General features: G+C 49.3%; 2 protein-coding genes across 7 annotated transcripts in view; one reads left to right on the top strand and one right to left on the bottom strand.

Moving 5' to 3' along the window:
• The window catches only part of Kat6b (lysine acetyltransferase 6B), a 182,774-nt gene extending 173,853 nt beyond the window's left edge, over positions 1 to 8,921 (top strand). For 5 of the 6 annotated variants that reach the window (XM_028879769.2, XM_028879768.2, XM_028879771.2 and 2 more), the window contains 3 exons: positions 431 to 748; positions 2,845 to 3,136; positions 4,823 to 8,586. In XM_028879769.2, the coding sequence (XP_028735602.1) occupies positions 431 to 748; positions 2,845 to 3,136; positions 4,823 to 7,341 (3,129 nt within the window). In that variant the 3' untranslated portion in view covers positions 7,342 to 8,586. Of the gene's footprint in view, positions 1 to 430; positions 749 to 2,844; positions 3,137 to 4,822 lie in introns of all 6 variants that reach the window. The other variant, XM_028879772.1, reaches the window with a different exon arrangement.
• Positions 8,922 to 11,128: 2,207 nt separating this feature from the next.
• Positions 11,129 to 20,728, bottom strand: part of Dusp29 (dual specificity phosphatase 29) — a 47,057-nt gene continuing 37,457 nt past the window's right edge. Inside the window, exon 4 of the mRNA XM_028879779.2 lies at positions 11,129 to 13,930. Within this exon, the coding sequence (XP_028735612.1) occupies positions 13,701 to 13,930 (230 nt within the window). The 3' untranslated portion in view covers positions 11,129 to 13,700. The remainder of the gene's footprint in view (positions 13,931 to 20,728) is intronic.

Raw genomic sequence — 20,728 nt, 5'->3', positions numbered from 1 at the left:
TAATTCTATTGAGTTGAGTATGAAGCAGGAGACATTTGTCATTGATCACAAAGCAGCATTTTCACCGCTGACAGCATGTAATCAGATCAGATGCGGTGCCGAGCCTCACTGCTGCCATGTCAATCGATTCCTTGTGTTTATGAACTTGCTTGGAATGCTCCATGCCAGTGAGCATGTAATGTAGTGATAAAGGACTCAAATCAATTCACTGCATCATTAATACTGCTAAATATCCCATGAAACCCGGTCCTCTTAGATCGGTTATCCTGACTGATGCAGAGGGGTCCTGAGATGTTGCAGCTCGCGTTTGCTTGGTCAGCTGACTGCCCCTCCAGAGCTCGCTTAGAGACCCCTTCCCATTGATCTAGAGGCTCCAGCTGTGTGACTCCCCCTCTCACCAGTCACCGTTTTTGCCCCCACCCCACCCCAGGCGGAACGACTAATGGAACAAGCCAGCTGCTGGGAAAAGGAGGAGCAAGAGACCCTGTCATCTAGAGTTAACAGTAGGCAGTCGCCTGCAAAAGTACACTCGAAAAATAAATACTTGCATTCTCCAGAGAGGCGGCCAGTGGCCGGGGAGCGAGGGCAGCTGTTAGAGCTGTCCAAAGAGAGTAGTGAGGAAGAGGAAGATGACGAAGAGGATGAAGAGGAAGATGACGAAGAGGACGAAGATGAGGACGAGGAAGAGAACATTCAGACGTCTCCCCCACGTTTGACCAAACCACAGTCAGTTTCCATGAAGAGAAAGGTGTGTGTGTGTGTGTGTGTGTGTGTGTGTGTGTGTGTGTGTGTGTGTGTGTGTGTGGTGAGCTCGTCAGCCCCTGAGTAGCTGTTTTCCGTCCAGCTGACGCATCTTTGCGGTGTTCTTGGCTCACTCTGTGGATGTAGCTCATGTGTGAGCAGCCTCCCTGATCCAGTGTCAATCATTTCTCTTGAGTTGAGGTTGTGTCCTGGCCTTAGCAGCATGCTCGCCCTAGTCTGGTGGTCACTGCCACCTGCTGGTCTGCAGGACAAGAGTCAATCCAGTCACGATAACCAGGAGGACACCTCAGAGGCTGCATGCATAACCACCCTTCAGGGCCCGCGGAGGTCAGACATGACAAGGTCCCAGGACTCACTGGAGAGCTAGCCTCGTCTCAGAACTCCAAGCCAGTGCTCCTGCCTTTTATGTCCCTTATTCTCGCAGAGAGCTGTTAGGCATTTCATACCCTTGATTTTTGCTGCTGGTGCTTCGCCTGTGGCCAACTACACATTAGTAGTTCCTCCAGGTACGGCAGCTCATGCCCAGTAGTACCAAGTGGAGCGTTGGTTTTTGTCTGTGGGTACTTGTTCTCCCACATCTGCTGTCGTCATCTGCATTTTCTGCCTCTGACATACAGCAGGACCAGATACCATTCGGAGAGCCACGACAAGTAGTGATAGCCTGGCGCGAACGAAGGCCCTTCCCCACGGCTGTCCTGAGAGGCTTGGGCAGGCAGTTTGCTGGTCCGACTACCCTGGGTTCGTTCTTCTGACCCCACAGTTGGAGGTAGCAGAGGGGAGCATCCCACGAAGTGCACTGCTGTCTCCCGAGCATTTAAAAGTCTGATACAGAGAATGCATTCCTGTTTATGAGTATAATGAGAGGAGCCCGGTGTGAAAACATGAAAAGCCAGACTTGTCCAAGGCGTGACGTGGACCGCTGCTGTCCATACAGATTCAACCTGGGGGGAACCAACTCTTTCTATTGGCTGCACTTGTATCTGGGCAAAGTCTAGTTGCTTAGAGAGGGTAAGGGGATGGAGGGAACTAATAACATCAAATGTTAAATTACTTATGTGGTTAAATTTTAGAATTATTAATAGGCCTAGATGTGTTCTTTAAGAACATTGAAAGAATTAAAAATGTAAGATACGGTGATTCTTTGGTACTGCTTATCTGGAGGTAGTGCCCCTGCCCCTGCCCCTCACCGTGCGGGGAATGGAGCCCGGTGCCTTGTACAGGAGCAGTTAGTGTGCTGCCGGTGAGCTACACCCCAGACACAGAGGCTGGCATCATGTAAACACACTGAACCCCCTCACAGAGTAGGCCCGTCAGTTTCCTGCCTCGTTGATACATAGCTTAGCATTGACTCTACCTGCTCCTTTATTTAAATTTGTGTCATTAGATACTTCTTTTCTTGGAAAGATAGCTTATCATTCCAACTGTGGGAAATCATTGATTCCATTATCTTAGACGGAAAGATTTTATCACTTTTTAAGGGATCTTCCATATCAAAATAGTCTATAAAATTATTAATTGCTCACATCCCAGCAGCCACCAATCTCTAACTCTTTTGTCTTCTAACCAGTAGACTAATTGTTCCTTCAAGCACCCATTCATTTCTGGGACAAGGAGGCTAGTCTTGCCCCACCATATTTCCCATGGTGCCTGTCTTGAAGTGGGCATCTCCATAGCAGTTGGCAGGTAATAGATGATTGACCTGATAGCTGACTATTGCAGCATTTATAAAAGCACTGTTTATACAAACAGTCTGTGATAAGCCAGATATTGAAGCTGGCAAGTGCCACTTAGAAAACACACACTAGAAAAGCAGTACTCGGCTTTTAAAATCCGCAGTCGAGTTGCTAGGACGCTCTCTCTCAGAGCCCCGGCTTGAGTAAACAAGTGTTTTATTTGGAAAACACTTGCCTGTGTTCTTGGCGCCCGAGAGGGATGTTAAACATCAAAAAGGAAGGTAAAGTACAAAGGCATTGCGGAGTCCCGCCATGTACGGCTCTCACATCAGTCCACATTGGCTGCACATCGCCTCACCCGGTTAATTTCTCAGGAGCACTTACGTGTGGTGTTTGGAATTCATTTCAGAGGCCTTTTGTCGTAAAGAAGAAAAGGGGTCGTAAACGCAGAAGGATCAACAGCAGTGTAACCACCGAGACCATTTCCGAGACCACGGAAGTCCTGAATGAGCCCTTTGACCACTCAGATGAAGAGAGGCCGATGCCGCAGCTGGAGCCTACCTGTGAGATCGAGGTGGAGGAAGAGGGCAGGAGGCCAGTTCTGAGAAAAGCATTCCAACATCAGCCGGGGAAGAAACGGCAGGCAGAGGAAGAGGGAGGAAAAGACAATCATTTCTTCAAGAATGCTGCCCTTTGTAGAAGTAAGTGAAGGCCTGCACAGGCTTTAGCCACCGATGTCCACAGGGTGTGCCGGTGCCGCTGAGAAATGCCAACCCTGCTTTCCTCATTCTCGGTGGCTCAACCTTTCTTCCCTTTAGTGAGGTTTTCTGTTAGACAGTTTCTAAACCAGACTGTTTCTCTTACGCTATAGATGTTGGCTCATCCTCAAAACCTTTGAAGACGAGTAAGAAACACAGTGCAGGTGCTTCGAGGCTGCTGTGTGGTTTTCGACTTAGTATTTTTGGACATCGGGGTATATGTTGCCCATGTGAGCAGTGAGGGTGCAGTTCTGTTTTCCTTGAAAACAGCTTCTCAGTACACCAGGGTGCATCTTAACCATTCACCAGTGTTTGATGTCCAGAGCCATCTGAACTGACCCACACTTACTCATAAGTATATTTGTTTGCTATATTTGTATAAACAAACATTAATATATCCATGTACATATAGATGCAGAAGAACAGGTTTTGGAATTGCAACAAAATGTTCAATTACACCCCGTTTCTAATTGTCTAATTCAGACTCGACGTTTGTTGTTGTTACCAAGTTGTTTGTTGATTTGATGTGTGATGCCCTGCAGGAGCACAGCTCTGCTCTGCTCCAGGACTCAGCACATCTAGAACATTCGAGGACCCAGGTGGCCCATAGGCATGGTGACCAGCTGACCAACAAAACACATGACCACAGTCACAGAAGAACAGCTGGGGTCTCACAGGTCACTTAGGTGCCGGGCTGAACCACTGTCCAGCCGTAGGTGCTAGGGGCAGAGGGCAGCAACCATTCCAGCCCCTTAGTCACTCTTACATCTAGACAGCAAACTGATCCCAGATGTCCTGTGGACAGAACCTCTGATTAAAAAGAAAACCACCTGTATTTGAAATTCTACGGTGATTATATTGTATGTTGTGTCATTTATAAATCATGAGTGACATTTATGACGATTACAGATGAACTGTTCTGTGTAGTTACTCCTTTGCTTCATATACAAGTATGCTTTTATGTCGAAATAAGTAATGTCTGGGGCTGGAGAGATGGTTCAGTGGTTAGAGCACTGGCTGCTCTTGCAGAGGACACAGGTTCCATCCCCAGCACCCACATGGTGGCACATAGCCATCTATAAATCCAGTTCCAGGGGATCTGATGCCCTCTTCTGGCCTCCTCTGGCACCAGGCATGCACTTAGTGCGTAGACATACATGCAAGCAAAATACCCACACACTTAAAATAAAAATAAATAATTCGGGGGGTGGGGGGTAATGTCATCTGAGATCATTTAAATCTAGCAAATGTCCACAAAGAGAAGGTCCTTTCCGCTGGTGGGCAGCGAGTTAATCCTCTTCATTTCCCAGTGCAGTGACGATTGGACTAGAAGCTGGCATTACTCCTGTCCCGCTGTATTTCCAGATTTGTTGATGTTGAAATTGGGCTTCAGGTTTGTTTTTTTAGTATTGTGGAACTCCCAGCTTTTGCGACATAGAATGTCATTTACTTTCCTAAGCCTAGGTTACTCAGCTTGGTTTACACCACAGTATTCTCGACTGCCTTTCCCATCAACTCTTAAAGTGCGAAACTGAAAGCCAGGCTTGCTAATGAATTAGAGATATGTGTTGTGTGTGGTTAGACTTTCTAAAACTTGTGCTTTTCTCTCTCTGTCTCCTCCTCCTTAAGACAATGTGGACGATAATGCAGGAAACTTGAAAGAAGGCAGCAAAGACAATCCTGAACCTCAAAGGTGCAAACAAGTCTGGTCGAAAGGGACCAAGCGCGGCCTCTCCAAGTGGAAGCAAAGCAAGGAGAGGAAGACGGGCTTCAAACTGAACCTGTACACCCCACCAGAGACGCCCCTGGAGCCCGACGACCAGGTGACCGTGGAGGAGCAGAAGGGGGTCTCGGAAGACAAGGGCAGCCCTGTGGGGACAGAGCGGGAGGTGACGGAGACCATGGAAACCCTGCTCCCGCAGGACGGGAAGAGAAGGGAGGAGACAGGCGCACCTGTGAGCCCCTGTAAGTCACCAGGTAAAAAGGTAGATGAGGAGGACCCCATCAAAGGTGAGGAGGAGGAGGAGGAAGAGGAGGAAGAGCGGGAGGAGGAGGAAGGAACTGCGGAAAAAGACCAAGATGGTGCTCAAAGTAAAGACAAAGAGGAGCCAGAAATCTCCACGGAGAAGGAAGACCCCGTGCATCTGGATGATCACGAGGAGGAGGAGGAAGAGGAGGAGGAGCCATCCCACAATGAGGACCATGACGCAGATGACGAGGACGACAGCCACATGGAGTCCGCCGACGTGGAGAGGGGTGACCTCCCCAAAGAAGCCTTCAAGGATGCGCTAGAGAGCCAGGAAGCTTTTTTAGATCTTAGTGTTCAGCCGAGTCACTCCAGCCCTGAGGTCCTGATGGACTGCGGCGTTGACCTTGCAGTTGCGTGTGACAGTGAGCCGAAGGAGCTTGCCGGGGACCCTGGAACTGCACCTGAGTCTGATGAGGAGCCCTCAGAAGAGCAGACACAGAAGCAGGACCAGAAGAACAGTGATGGCGTCGATGCTGAGCTCAAAGAGGCAGGCACAGCCCCTGTGGAGATTGACTCGGAGACCGCCCAGGCTGTCCAGTCTTTGACCCAAGAAAACAGGGAACACGATGACACCTTTCAGGATTGTGCCGAGACACAAGAGGCCTGTAGAAGCCTGCAGAACTATACACATACAGACCAAAGTCCTCAAATTGCCACCACACTGGACGAATGCCAACAGTCAGACCACAGCCCGGTTTCGTCCGTCCATTCCCATCCTGGCCAGTCAGTCCGTTCTGTCAACAGCCCCAACGTCCCCGCCCTAGAGAACAGCTATGCCCAAATCAGTCCCGATCAGACTGCTATCACAGTGCCACCTCTGCAGAGCATGGAGACCAGTCCGATGATGGACGTCCCGTCAGTCTCCGATCACTCCCAGCAAGTCGTTGACAGTGGCTTTAGTGACCTGGGCAGTATCGAGAGCACAACCGAGAACTACGAAAACCCAAGCAGCTACGACTCCACCATGGGAGGCAGCATCTGCGGGAACAGCTCTTCCCAGAACAGCTGCTCCTACAGCAGCCTCACCTCGAGCAATCTGACACAGAGCAGCTGTGCCGTCACCCAGCAGATGTCCAACATCAGCGGGAGCTGCAGCATGCTGCAGCAGACCAGTATCAGCTCCCCTCCGACCTGCAGCGTCAAGTCCCCGCAGGGCTGTGTGGTGGAGAGGCCTCCCAGCAGCAGCCAGCAGCTGGCGCAGTGCAGCATGGCCGCCAACTTCACCCCACCCATGCAGCTGGCTGACATCCCTGAGACCAGCAATGCCAACCTTGGCTTATATGAGCGAATGGGTCAGAGTGACTTTGGGGCTGGGCACTACCCACAGCCATCTGCCACCTTCAGCCTTGCCAAACTGCAGCAGTTAACTAACACACTGATTGACCATTCATTGCCTTATAGCCACTCCGCTGCTGTGACCTCCTATGCAAACAGTGCCTCTTTGTCCACACCACTAAGTAACACAGGGCTTGTTCAGCTCTCTCAGTCTCCACACTCCGTCCCTGGGGGATCCCAAGCACAAGCGACCATGACCCCGCCCCCTAACCTGACTCCTCCTCCCATGAATCTGCCGCCACCTCTCTTGCAGCGGAACATGGCTGCTTCGAACATTGGCATCTCCCACAGCCAAAGACTGCAGACTCAGATTGCCAGCAAGGGCCACGTCTCCATGAGAACCAAGTCGGCATCTCTGTCACCAGCCGCTGCCCCCCATCAGTCACAGATCTATGGGCGTTCCCAGACTGTAGCCATGCAGGGTCCGGCACGGACTTTGACGATGCAGAGGGGCATGAACATGAGTGTGAACTTGATGCCAGCGCCAGCCTACAATGTCAACTCCGTGAACATGAACATGAACACTCTCAACGCCATGAACGGGTACAGCATGTCCCAGCCGATGATGAACAGCGGCTATCACAGCAACCATGGCTACATGAATCAAACGCCCCAGTACCCTATGCAGATGCAGATGGGCATGATGGGAACCCAGGCATACGCCCAGCAGCCAATGCAGACCCCACCCCACAGTAACATGATGTACACAGCCCCTGGACACCACGGCTACATGAACACGGGCATGTCCAAACAGTCTCTCAATGGGTCCTACATGAGAAGGTAGGCAGCCCGGCAGCCCACAGATCCCACTGGGCAGCTGCACTGTTGGATTGATCTGCACAAATACCTTTGAAGAGTACGATTTCAAAACCAGCATTGGTGTGAATGCAAAAACATTGCTGGCACCATTTATTTAAAAAAAGAAAAAAAAAAGCTGTATGCAGCAGAAAGCCTTATACAAGTTGTTTTTCTTTTTTCCTTTTTCCTTTTTTGGTACCTTGGTTTCTGTTACTTTTATATAAAGTTCTCTGCAAAGGAAGGTCTCCCTTAGGACTACAGCTCGGCGGCAGGCACTCGTCTTTGTGCCTGCTTCCATGAAACAGTGTGGATACAAGCCCCGCCCCAAATCACCTGTTTTACTATTGAACCTGGAGCTTTTTCCTTCCTTGTCCACTCCATGTAAATGCCTTTAGCGTTTCAATTCCTGTATATTTTGTTTAAGGTGACACTTACTTCAGCATGCCGCTAATGTCTTTGTTAGTGACAGTGCATTTTGTAGTACTGTACAAGTGTTGTGCTAACAGTAAGCCATTTCTTAAGTTTTTTGCCTTGATTAGGGTACCCTAATTTGAGGGTTAAAAAAAAAAACAACTCTATTTTTGTTAATTATAAAACTGTAAAGAGCTATGAGAGCTACCCCATCTGGTTAGTCAAGGGGGTTTATTGCTAAATGTTGGCTGTAAAGTTGAGACCCTTTTCCATTTTGGTGGCAGGTTCCTTTGGGGAAAGGCAGCTTTCTGTTTTATAAATGCACACTTCTGTTTATTGAATGAAGCATATCTCAGTGTTTATCTGTCAGGTTTTGAAGCATTTCATATATGTCCAAATACTTGGCAGGATTTAAAAAAAAAATAGTGAATTTGGTGTAAAGTTGCTATTTTATGGAAATGCCTCTAACTTTACATTTTCATTCCATCTGTAGATTTTTCTATCTTTATAAAATATTGGAGTTATTTTTTAAGGAAAAATAGAAAAGTAGCTTGTGAATAGCTCAAACTAAGCTTACAAATCGCATGTAAAAAAGCAGAAAAGTTCTTTGTGTCTGTTTCTATTGCTTCCTTTTGTAGCCTTTGTACCTATCCAGGTGACAGTGAGGGCCAAGCAGAGGTGTAACCTTGTATAAAATAGGAGCCAGCAACACTCACGTATTTATCTGTTCTCTTTTTAGTCAGTTACTTCAAAAAAAGAAAGAAAAAACAAAAAAAGCTGTACATTTTAACATAAAATAAATTATGATGAGCCATTTTTAGCCTCTTGTGTCCTGTCATATTATGATTGAAGGAGAATGGCCAGCTGAACTGTTATCCTGTGTCACATCTCGGAACACATACACATTGGGGAAATAAATTATTTAGTGTAAATTGGAGTTAGGGGATTTTTCTGATTTGTTTTGACTTTGGGGGAGGGGTTGGCAATAAATAAGAGTAATATCTAATAAAACCATCACATATACCAAATACCTATTTAATAAATTAATTTATAATGGATTTTAATGCTTTTCATGAAAGTTTACTTTATGCTAGTGCATACCTTCTGTATGCCAATTATTGTCTTTAAAATAAAGTGAGTTTGTTTTTTTCTTTTGACTTTGATCTTCATTTGCCCAAAGCTCCCACAAGGATGTCCAGTTGCCTCGTGTGTACCATCTGCAGGAACCCCTGAGGGCTGGTACCACACTAGCAAGCTTCCTTTTTTAAAAGATTGCTATCACAAACACCCAGCTGGGGGTGGTATATTTCAAAGTTCATTTCTTTTAAAAAGTGTGAAAGTTTCACTCACTTGTGAATGGCTGGATGTTCCCTTTAGTGTTTATAGTTTAACACACACACACATGCACACACCCAAAAGTGAATGTTTATACACATTTCGTGGCATTCAGAGAAAGTTTTGACTGTGAGTTAAAACATTTGATTGCTTGGCACCTCTGTGTGACTGGCCCACGGAGTTTTCAAGGCATCATCTGTGCCAGGAGCTCACAACTCTGAACGTCACTGACACAAACCCTAACTTGGGCTCAACCAGGTGGGACAGTCCATACATGCCAGAACAAAAGGCCACCCCAAGAGAGGAAGCCCGCTGGGGTCTGGCTTCCTGTTCTCACCATCGCCTGCTTCTAGGGTGTATGCTGGGGTGGGCACCCACACTTGACCTTTGAGTCTTCAGCTCCTGCCGAGCCCGTGGAGAGGTAATAGCTGAAGCGGCTGGGGAAGGCTGAGTGCTTGTAAGAAGACCCTCCTGCACGGGCTGGTAAAGAAAGCGGGGTGCAGAATATAATCCGTGGGCCAAGAAAACATGCTCTCTTCCGAGAAGCAGGTGGTTGTGTGCAGTTTGTCTGAACCAGTCGCGAGAGCTGGTTAGGAGTGACTGAGGGTCCTGCAGGGCGGTGGACCACACATCTGGCAGGAAGCTGTTGTCCCTGTCTAGGAACCCCACAGAGACACTCTCCAAACCCTTCTTTGAAACATTTATGTGCTAATTTAGTGCCTTCTTTTGTTAAGAGTCTGGGGGCCCAGACACCCCCTTTCCCTTTGAGTATAGCCTGTTAACATACCTTTGGGTTGTAGGAAGTCCCAATGCTCCACCTCTCGCTCTCTCGCTTCACAGTCCAAAGCAGCTTTATGGATCAGTTCCTAATCACTGTTCCACACCCCCGCCTCAGAATAGCAGAGTCCAAATCTCCCCTAAGGAAACAGGCTGTGTTGGGAAAGAACTGTCCAACTGAGTTGGCTGGAGCGCCCCGGGGCCTCACTGGAAAAGCCACCCCACAAATCCTGGGATATGGCTCAGATCCATCACAACAATACAACTGCGCTCAGGTTGGTATCCGCTCGTTGCCCACATCTTGAAGACTAACAGCGTTTGCTTTCTAAGAGTGGTCATCTGATGCCAGCTTCACTTAAGTAGCTCAGGTCTACAGGCCCTGCTTGCCAACTTTAGAAATGATGACTCAGCATGTCAACAGTCCTCCTACATAACCCACACCCCATTGGTCAGGAGGTAGAGAAAACAAAAAGTTAATTGCCCCAACTCAGCCGGAAATTTTAAGCTGCAATATACCCAGATGGCTGAATCAGCTCTCGGAAACACTAGTCTGAAAAGGCCCAGATTTGTCACCTCTGATGTGAAGGCCCAGTGGATGATTGATCACCTGACGATGTCAAATTGGCTCTGTAGATGCAAGCCTTGCCCAGCCGTTATCGTCGGGGACCTGCCATCGAGCGGGTTCCTGCTGCCGCTTTCTGGGATGGTTTTCCTGCATCTTCCTCCTCCACCCAGAACTGTTCTGCAAGCCCTGGGCTCGGGGGCATCTTGCTCTTTATCTCATCCAGTGTAATGACAGAAGACTCCCAGAATTGTATTTTTCTGCAGTCATCAGTGTTCCAAATCAAAATTCTAGGATCTCCTACCCCTTTGGAAGGTGCCCTCCAAGGACAAGTTCCTCTTGTGTCCTGGGTGAGATTCCCCCTCCTGCTGGGAGAGAGGACAGTTGGGTTCTTTTTGGAATCTTTCTTTCTTCCTTCCTTCCTTCCTTCCTTCCTTCCTTCCTTCCTTCCTTCCTTCCTCCCTCCCTCCCTCCCTCCCTCCCTCCCTCCCTCCCTCCCTCCCTCCCTCTCTCTCTCTCTCTCTCTCTCTCTCTCTCTCTTTCCTTCTTTCTTTCTTTTATAGGGATGTTTTTCCTGTACTGTGTATATGTGCTTGGTGCTCATGGAGGCCAGAAGAGCCATCAGATGCCCTGGAACTGGAGTTACAGACAGTTGTGAGCCACCAAGTGTGTGCTGGGAATCAACCCTGGGTGCTCTTAACCGCTGAGCCAACTCTCCAGCTTAGGTCATGAATTCAAAACCAACCTGGGCTACACAGTCAGCTGTTCTCTCAAGACCCTCCCCGTTCAATAAAGGTTTCTCTGTGAGAAATGGCTTTTTTTTTTTTCTATTAAAGGTGGCTAGCCCACCAAGAGCCAATATTCCCTGAGTTACCTACCCCACCTTGTAAAACTTTTATTCAAATCTTTTCATCTCCTTTACCTTGTAAAACTTATTACATTCCTGGAACTTAACCATTTTCCTCTTTCCAAATTAGCCAGTCCAGGGTAGACTATGGGGCTGAACCTCAGCCACCGAGGAAGCCCAGCTCCCACTTGCATTAAGGGTAAAAGATGGAGTCCACCTTGGCCCTCTGCGCTGCTTGCCAACCCCGTTTGGGCTGAGGCACACTTTTTGTGATAAGAGACGGCCTTGACCGGTTCCTCTCTGTTTCACTGCACACTTGGAAGCATATTCTTTCCCAACACCCCACTAACTCGGCTAGAGTGGGCTTCTCCACCGGTTGGTTACCTCATCTCCCATGTCCCACGCTGCATTTTAGTACCATCTGCCTGTTTTAATTTGCTTTTGGCCCCTTAACCCAGGTTTGGGAATGTGCTAAATCTCGATAATGCTATTTAACTGAGTGCAAACATTGCTTATGAAGTCTTTAAACACTGTTGCTAACATTTCTGTTCCTCCTTTCTCTTACCTCTAAGTTCCAGGAGTCACCAGGAAGAGTCCAGGCATGCAACATTAGGTTCTCTGCTTCGACAGGACTCTACTCCACAGAGAGGTGGGGTATGGGAGGAGGTACCGGGTCAGTGGCTCAAGAAGACCTCAATGGAACTATGTATGTCCTACGTCTCGTGCATATGAGTTCACAACGCAAGTGCATCATGAAAATGGAAATACTGACTTGTCTGGACACTGGATGGCTAAGACTAATAGAGAGAGACCTGAGTTCAGAAGGGGTCATCAGGATGCTCTGATGAAAAGCCCGGACTACTCTGACTCCAGGTCCCTCTCCCAAGAGCCTGTGGCTCCCAGGACACCAAATTTGAGTCCTCAAGCATGTCAGTCCTTGGTAGGTATGCTACTCCTGGGTTCTTTCCCTCACCATCATGACTTGGGGTTCATCCAGCCAGGCATCTCAGCTGAGCACTGTCTCCACTTCAGGCTTGCTGCCTGGCAAGACCAGGTGACTATGTGTGTGTTGGGTTTCAACTTTTCAGCAAGGTTTTGGGTTTTTTGTTTGTTTGTTTGTTTGTTTTATTACAAGGCCAATATTGTAACTGTCATCTCCCATGCCTATGTTAAGATGAGGACCCAGCCTCCTCCTGGACAAAGGTGACACCCAGAGCATTCTCAGGAGAGTCCCAGGAGACCAGCCTAACCACAAGGTCCCAAACTACAAGTAGCACGAAAGCAAGACAGCTCCCCCGGATGTCACAGTGACCTGGCTTTACCCAGCTTCCCTGGACTTGAGCATCCCTCCAGCAAGAACATCCTCTTGGACCCTCTAGTTCACACTGGAAGGAAGCATGGGCTCCTTCCTGCCATTCCCCCAAGGTCTCAGGTCCTCTCTGCTCTCTCCAGGACACCATCGTTGGTGGTGCTCCACGGCTGGTCTCTCTCAGCAGGCCTCTCTCTAGGTTCCATCTTTTCCGGGCTCCTGCTTCTGGAAGCCACCACACTGCTATGCTGCTGCTGTTTCCTTGAGTGAAAAAGGACCCTCGTGGTGCTGACGTCACTCGCAAGAGAGAGACCAGCTCACACCTGCGCTCACCTGGCTGCCCAGCCCTCCAGTTCCATGCAAACTGGACCTTTGCAAATAGTTCCGGGTGTGAGTGAAAACGAACCACCATTGTGCCCTTCCTGGAGCTAAAAGGAAAGAGGCGTTCAGGTCCCCTCAAATTAAGTGTCTCCTGTCTCTCTTTTTTTCCCAAATTGTGAGGTTACACTCTTCCTTGTCCAAACTGATCACAGCTCATCTGGGTGGTGACAGCTCTGGCTGTGATGTAAGGAAGGGACTCCATGCCACCCCTTACACACACACACACACACACACACACACACACACACACACACACGCCACCATGGACAAAGAAACATGGATGCTCTGAGGCTCCTCCTAAGTGGTAAAGCCCGTCTTGTAACACAGCTTGTCAGGCAGTTTTCTGTGGTTAAAAAATCAAGTTCTATTTTAAGGTTTTTTGGGTTTTTTTTATAAGAATGTGATTTCTTTTTTCTTTCAGAGCTAAACATTTAATCACAACACAATGCCCACACATTTAAAAAAAAAATTACCTCTCTGCTTCCAACTTAAAGGATAGGAGACCACAGTGGTACTCATCGGAACCCAGGTCCCCTGCAGCCGGCCTGGCCCACCGTGAGATGGAGAACTAGACCTGGAGGAGACAGCTGGGCATCCTCCCTGTACCCAGCCTTTTAATTTCACTGTCCCATCTCCATGACCCACAAAGCCTCCGAGCAGACGCCCGTCAGCCTTCCTCTGCTCTGGGCGCCAGGGTCCCCGATCCTCCCCGGGGCGGGCCCCCTACCTCCCCAGCTCGCTGTCCCCTGGCCCGGCCTGCCGCCGCCGCTTCACCAGCTGCTTATCCAGCTCTCGGAGCTGCTTCAGGAAGCCCCGGTTGGGCAGGACACAGCGGTTCTTAGCCACTTGTTGGATGGCGTCCACCAAGGTCATGTTCTTGTGGATCATCAGGTAGGCCAGGACCAGGGTTGCCGACCGGCTTCGGCCCATGGCACAGTGAACCAGGATCTTACCTGCAGGTGGAGGGGGACAGGAAAGCCAGAGTGAATGGGGTGAGGCTCCTGAACCCACATTCACTCTCGCTGTGGCCCACAGTTTGGGTTGAGCACAGCCACCCGTCTCTTTCACGGGGGTGGGGGTGGGAAGGCGGTTTGTGTCCAGTAGACCCGTCTGCTGACTGGCGTAGCTGACTGGCGTCTGATAGGGTTGGTGAACGCTACAAGTGCTGCTCGGGCGGAGGAGACGGCACCAAGCCTCCTGGAAGCTTTTGTCTGTTCGAATGGTTAGTCAGTCGTGTTTAGCAGGGTTCAAATGTCAAAGCGTACCCCAGGAGACTGATGAGAGACACCCCCCTCCCACAGGGTTCCTTGACTCTCCGGAGCGACAGGTACCCCTTTTCCGCTATCTGTTCTTCTAGAGAAAACTCTGCCTCGAAGAGCCAACCCCCTCCCTCGCTCTTCCTTCTTGACTCCCAAACCCACAAGCTTTAGATTCTCCCCCCCCCATCCCTCCCTCCCTCCCTTCTCGACTCTTCTACTGTGGGTGGAAACAAGGGTTTTATGCCTCCCAGACAAGCACTGAACTACACTCTAGACTTTCAAAGACCTTTTCTCTAGCTTGCTTATTTCGTTTAGCAGTTTACATTGGAGATCTCTATAAATCAGTAGAGGAATAGTTCTCTCTCTCTCTCTCTCTCTCTCTCTCTCTCTCTCTCTCTCTCTCTCTCTCTCTCTCTCTCTCTTCTTAACCCTCCCTGTCCACCTAGCTGTCACCATGCTGGGAAGAAAACCCAAGACCTTACACATGATACACACGCTCAAGCTGCATCCCCAGCAAAAATTGTTTCCAAAGCATGTGCCTTCTTTCTTTATTTGATGCCAGGCATCACATACGGGGCCTTGCATGTGCTCGCACCCATCACTCTACTGAGCTAGACCCCCCCTCCTTGCAAGCTACTATTTTAATTTTTTTTTTTTTTTTTTTTTTTTTTTTTTTTTTTGGACAGGGTTTCCCTGTGTAACCCAGGATGGTTTCAAACTCAATATTCTCCTGCCCCAGTCCCTCAAGTGCCGGGATTAAACAATTTAAATAGAGTGCACTCCACACCTAGGATGGCCCGAGGATGACCCTGGAATGGCCATCCTGTCTTCGGACTGGCAGTGCAGGACAAAGGTGTGCCTGCCTTCTGCACCTATGGGACACGGCTGGCTTTGACTATGAATGTGCCAGAGCTGGAACAGCACCTAAAATCCTTTGGGAGGTCTGGAGTAAGGACACATGACTTACAGACATGAGACCCAGGCTCCCTTCTGCTTACTAACTGCCAACTGGGTGACAAATGACAGAACCACTCAGCCTCGTAAGCCTTAATTTCCTTAACTGTCAAGTGGAGGGGCAGAATCAGATGAACAGTGAGTAAAATCGATTCAGGAAAAAGGCACATGGCCCATCGGGCTTTTAAACAGTGAATGTCGTTTGGGGGTTTTTTGTTTGGTTGGTTGGTTTTGGTTTTTTGAGACAGGGTTTCTCTGTGTAACAGCTCTGGCTGTCCTGGAATTCGATCGTAGACCAGGCTGGTCTTGAACTCACAGAGATCCTCCTGCACCTGCTGTCTTCCTCCAGAGTGCTGGGATTGAAGGCATGAGCTACCTCCGCCCGGCTAAACAGTGAAAGTAGTTTCACTGTACCATCCCCCAAACTAACATTAACGAAGACCTGTCTCCACACTAGTTCTGGAGGGTTTTGTGGTGTGGTTTGGTGTGGGTTTAGACGGGCCTTATGTATCCCAGGCTGGCCTTGAATCCACCATGTACCTCAGGATATTTTTCAACCATCTGGTCCTCCTGCCTCCACCTCCAGGGTTCAGAGGTTACAGGCATGCATCATCATACCCTGCTAATAGTACCTGTCTACGTTGACTGTGTTAACACACGTGCCGGCTTTGTCCTTGTGACATTCACGAAGGCAATGGTGCCTTAGTGTGAATGATGTCACAGACAACAACTATGCCAATCATCACTGCCCTCTCCACCACCCCACACTGGGGAGGGGGCAGGCAACTCCCTGAGAATAGCCTTCCTCCATGCAACAGTGAAAATGAAGTCTTGTCCAATTTCAGCCCCGGGGTACACTTCTTAATGTTCTATGAGACATACACACAAAGCATGCTAAATGCAAACGACAAACATCGGCTTGCTAGAGGAAAAGCAAGGTGGCGCACGCCTTTAATCCCAGCACCGGGGAGGCAGAGCCAGGTGGATCTCTGTGAGTTCGAGGCCAGCCTGGTCTACAGAGCGAGATCCAGGACAAGCACCAAAACTACACAGAGAAACCCTGTCTTGGAAAAAAAAAAAAAAGTGAATATGTGAGGCCCAGTTGTGGTATTCATATGCCTGTGGTGGCCCAGCACTCAGAAGGCAGAGACAGAGGGACTACTGTGAATTTGAGGACAGCTTGGTCTACATAGTTATCCAGGCCACTTAAGCCTACCTATCTGGAAATTTACTTTTCTTTCTTTTTTTTTTTTTTTTTTGGAGCTGAGGTTCGAACCCAGGGCCTTGCACTTGCTGGCAAGTATTCTACCACTGAGCTAAATCCCCAACCCCCTATCTGGAAATTAAAAAAAAAAGTAAACCAAGGCAGTCTGTCATTTCAAAGAAAATGTGATGCGTGTGTTGTCGGAGATAAAAACGCAAGCTTTCAGTCAGGAGTTAGAATTCTAAATCTCTGTCTGTACCTGCTGTTTCCTAATACCTCAAGAGTCTCCCATTCCGATGGGTGTTGTGGGGCAGGCATGGTGTTGCCTACCTCTAATGCCAGCACACAGGAGGCAGAGGCAGAAGGGTTACTGCAAGTTCAAGGCCAACCTGGGCTACCTAGTGAGCTAGCTCCAGGTCAGCCAAACTATATAGCTCCATAACCGACCAAACAGGCCAATAAAAAAGAGCAATAAAAAAAGATGGGGCTGGTGAGGTGGGCAAACTTGGATCAGTGATGTTTGTGGAAGGCAGGACATTTGAAAGGCCCATGGAATTCGGTGAACCACGATTTTCAAATGCCAAGCATAAGAACTTGTGACCGGTAGAACTACAGAATCGTGGCAAAGGAGCCATTCAAAGTGCGAGGCTCCCGGTGGGTTTGTTTTTGTTTCTAAGACAGGGTTTCACGGGCTCCAGACTGGCCTTGAACTTCTTTTGTTGTTGTTGTTTTTGGTTTTTTGAGACATGGTTTCTCCGTGTAGTTTTGGTGCCTGTCCTGGATCTTGCTCTGTAGACCAGGTTGGCCTCCAACTCACAAAGATCTGCCTGGCTGAGTGCTGGGACTAAAGGCGTGCACCACTGCCCAGCTGGCCTTGAACTTCTAATCCTCCTGCTTCTTCCGCCTTCAGTGCTGGGATTTACAAGTATGAGCTACAATGCTCAATTTACAGGGTGCCAGAGATCCCCCAATCCATACATTTTATTATTGAATATTTGAAATTTCTCAGTTCTTATTTTCAATGGAGTGAGCTTTGATAGATATTACCTATAAACAGAAAGTGAACTCTCCACTGATTTTTAAGAGTATAAAATGTTCTGAAACCTAAAACTGAGACCCAGTGGTCTCCATGCTGTTCAGGCCAGTATCACCCATATCCACAGCCACGATGCACAAGCGGCCCGGTCCCTCGGGTCTCCACTTGGCGGCGCTCTAGAGCCCACCCGGTACACCCACTGGCCCGGTACACCCACTGGCCCGGTCTCATTCCAGCTTTGACTTAAACCTCCTTATCATTGTCCCTGCTTGGCAGATGGAGAACACGTTCAGGAAGTGAAATGTCTCTCCAGATGTCACCCACAAGGCTGACGCCACAAGAAGCTGCTTAATGCGAAATGTGTTCGAGGCCCTCAGTGTGTACCACTGTGCTCTGAGGTTCGGCCCTTTGTTCTCCCTCAGTGGTGGGATACTCTGCTGAGGTTCAACTGGTTGGGGTGTCTGGAGCTGCGTGACCACAGTGCTGTGTGTCTTCCTGCCTCTCGGCCTGATGCCTGGAGAGATGAAACAGGAAGTTACCTGTGGACAGTTTCTGCGTGGCCGTGGCTCTCTGTCCTTTTTAGCCCTCCCTTCCTCGTGGGACCCAGCCCAGGACGACGACGACAAAGTCCAGAAGCCAGGACAACATAAGAAACACAAGAACCTCCGCACAGTAGGCACCCCGGTTTTCCTGTTTCACCCCACCTGGGATAGGAAGACCTGAGCCCCGTGACCAGTTGCAAGGACCGCAGGGGGGCCAGGCACAGAAGTGTCCTCCAATTCATCACAACCAGTGCCTCTCTCTGTCTACCGAGCCAGCGAGGAGGGCGGGAAGCTGCCCCCTTTGCGCTCTGCCGTGTAGAGGCCACTGGTCCACACTCTCATCCAAGCCCATGACCATCTATCTACCTCTGCTAGATGGAACAATCCCGGCTGCCTGGCTCCCGGCCAGCTCTGCTGATAGCTAATGTGTTTCTTCCTCTCCTGTCATAACCAAACATGTGCAGCAGATGAAAGCTTTTGGAGGGGCCTGAAGTCTGTAGAGCGAAGACAGAGAGGAAACAGGGAAGGAAGGTGAAGAGGTGGAGTGGAAAAAAAAAAATTGGGGGGGAGGGTGCGGTTGGGAAGGAATGAAGGGGTGCTCAGCTCTGGCTGGAGCTCTTGGAACCAAATGTGGTTCTCATTAGTGCCGTCGGCCCGGAAAGGGAGGCCAGCTTCCCCAGGGTAAGACCAGGTTGTTCTCTGGAGGTCTCAGGGGCCCCGGGGTCCCACCACTTTCCTGTCCCCCGCCCCTCAGGGTCCTGGACCCTCTTGGCACTGGGGCTCTGCCAAGCACCACCGTTGAGGCCCCAGTTTGGTGGAGGGAAACTGAGGCAGCGAGGGAGGCCTGTTCCCAGTCCTTGCCTGAACTTCAAGAAACCAGGAGGCTCCATGACTGTGACATGGCCCCCAGCAGGGTCCCGAGGCAGGGAGCGCTGTTGGTACCCATGTTTTCTAGTTCAATCCAAAGCTGACTCCTAGGTGACCTGGCTTGCCCTGGGTATTCTGGGTACTGGATGGGTTGTTTGTTTATGTTTATGTGCTTTTGAGATGGGGTCCTGCTACATCACTGATGCCTGGCCTTGGGCTCTCAGTCTTCCTACCTCAGCTTCCTCGGAGTGCTAGAGTCACAAGTGTGCACCAATATGCCTAGTGGCCCCGCACTTCACGTGTTTCGTTACGGTCAATTCTCACAACTGCCCGGTGGCTTCAACCAAATTACCATTGCCGTGCCGTGAGGTCACTGAAGGGTGTGCAGAGAAGTGGCTTGTCCCGGTCACAGCCACGCTCCAAGCCCAGGCAGTAGGGACACCAGAGCTGCTGCCAGTGTGTGCACTGGATAAAAGTTTTACTAATAATATGTACCTCAGCTACATGCAACGTGTGCTATCATCCTCTACTCTTTCTCATCTATCCAATTTAAAAGGAAAGAAACAAGGGCACATCCATTGTGTTGATTTTATGACCCACGGATAGGTCGCAATCTATGTCTGAAAAATGCTGGCTTCGACCAAATCTTTGCCAGAAGAGGAAATGCTATAATTATGAGGAGAAACTCTAAATTCGGAATTTCTAATGTATCTAGCTCATACCTATAAGGCTGGGCCGTCAAGATTCTCATGAATTCAAGATTTGAGGCCAACTTGGTTTACAGAGTAAAACCTTATCTCAAGAAAAAAAAAATCCCTGCCACATCCAATTGCTTGTTTTCAGTGGTGACCAAAAGGTGAGCTTCTGTCACTGGAATCAGGTGTGTCAGGAGCCAATGGTTCCCTGGGTAAACTGCTTACTGGGTTAAGTGGATGACCTGAGTGCTGTCCCCAGAACCCACTGGGTAGAAGGAGAGAAGCATCTCCTGCAAGCTGTCCTCTGACCTCTACAGATGTGCACCCCTGTGCACACATCACCGACACACAATGATGATTGAAGATGATGATGATGATGATGATGATGATGATAAAATGTTTAGGAGCACATAACTGCCAAGCCTGTGACCCACAAGCCCTACCTGCTATCCAGGCCTAATGTGTACCCTCATCAGCACCCCCCTTCTTTGGTTTTAGGATCTGCCCTTGCTTGCTCCCCACTCACTGCCTTGGAAGCTGCCATCCTCAGCGACCTGTACAGGGAGAAAGGCTTCCTGCTCCATCCAAGACAGATGTGGAGATGTAGCGATCCTCAGAGAATGAGGACAAGGTGTGAGTCCAGCAGAAAGGAAGGGGACCATGTAACACTTGGGGACCATCTGGACATCTCCTGCTAGAAAGATGACTTCATCTCTGTAATCATACCCACTTGGTCTGTAGTATGCGCACACACGCATGTGTGCAAATGGAGACCAAAGGTTTGCCTCAGATGTTGTTCCTCAGGCACTGGCCACCTTATTTTTTGTGACAAGGTCTCTCACTGGCTTGGACCTTGCCCCATAGGCTAGGCTGGCTACAGACCCCAGGGATTAGGCTGTCTCCGCGTCCCCAGCCCTGATATTGCAAGGGCACATCAGCACATCTGGTTTTTTGCTTGTTTGCTTATTTGTGTTTTCACATGGGGTCTCACATGAACCGAGAGCCTCGTGCTTTTGTTGATGTACACTCTACCAGCTGAGCTGTCTTCCCAGCCAGGGCTTTATTTTTCAACTGTTTATTACAGGGTCTTGCAATGTAACACTGACTGGCCCGGAACTTGCTGTGTAGACCAGGCTGACCACAAACTCACAGAGCTCCATCTGCCTCTGCCTCTTGAGTGCTGGGATTTCCATC

This window comes from Peromyscus leucopus, chromosome 9, assembly GCF_004664715.2.
Source record: "Peromyscus leucopus breed LL Stock chromosome 9, UCI_PerLeu_2.1, whole genome shotgun sequence".
Lineage (NCBI taxonomy): Eukaryota > Metazoa > Chordata > Mammalia > Rodentia > Cricetidae > Peromyscus > Peromyscus leucopus.
Note: the sequence above shows the minus strand (reverse complement) of the source record. Positions and strands in the feature narration are given on the sequence as shown.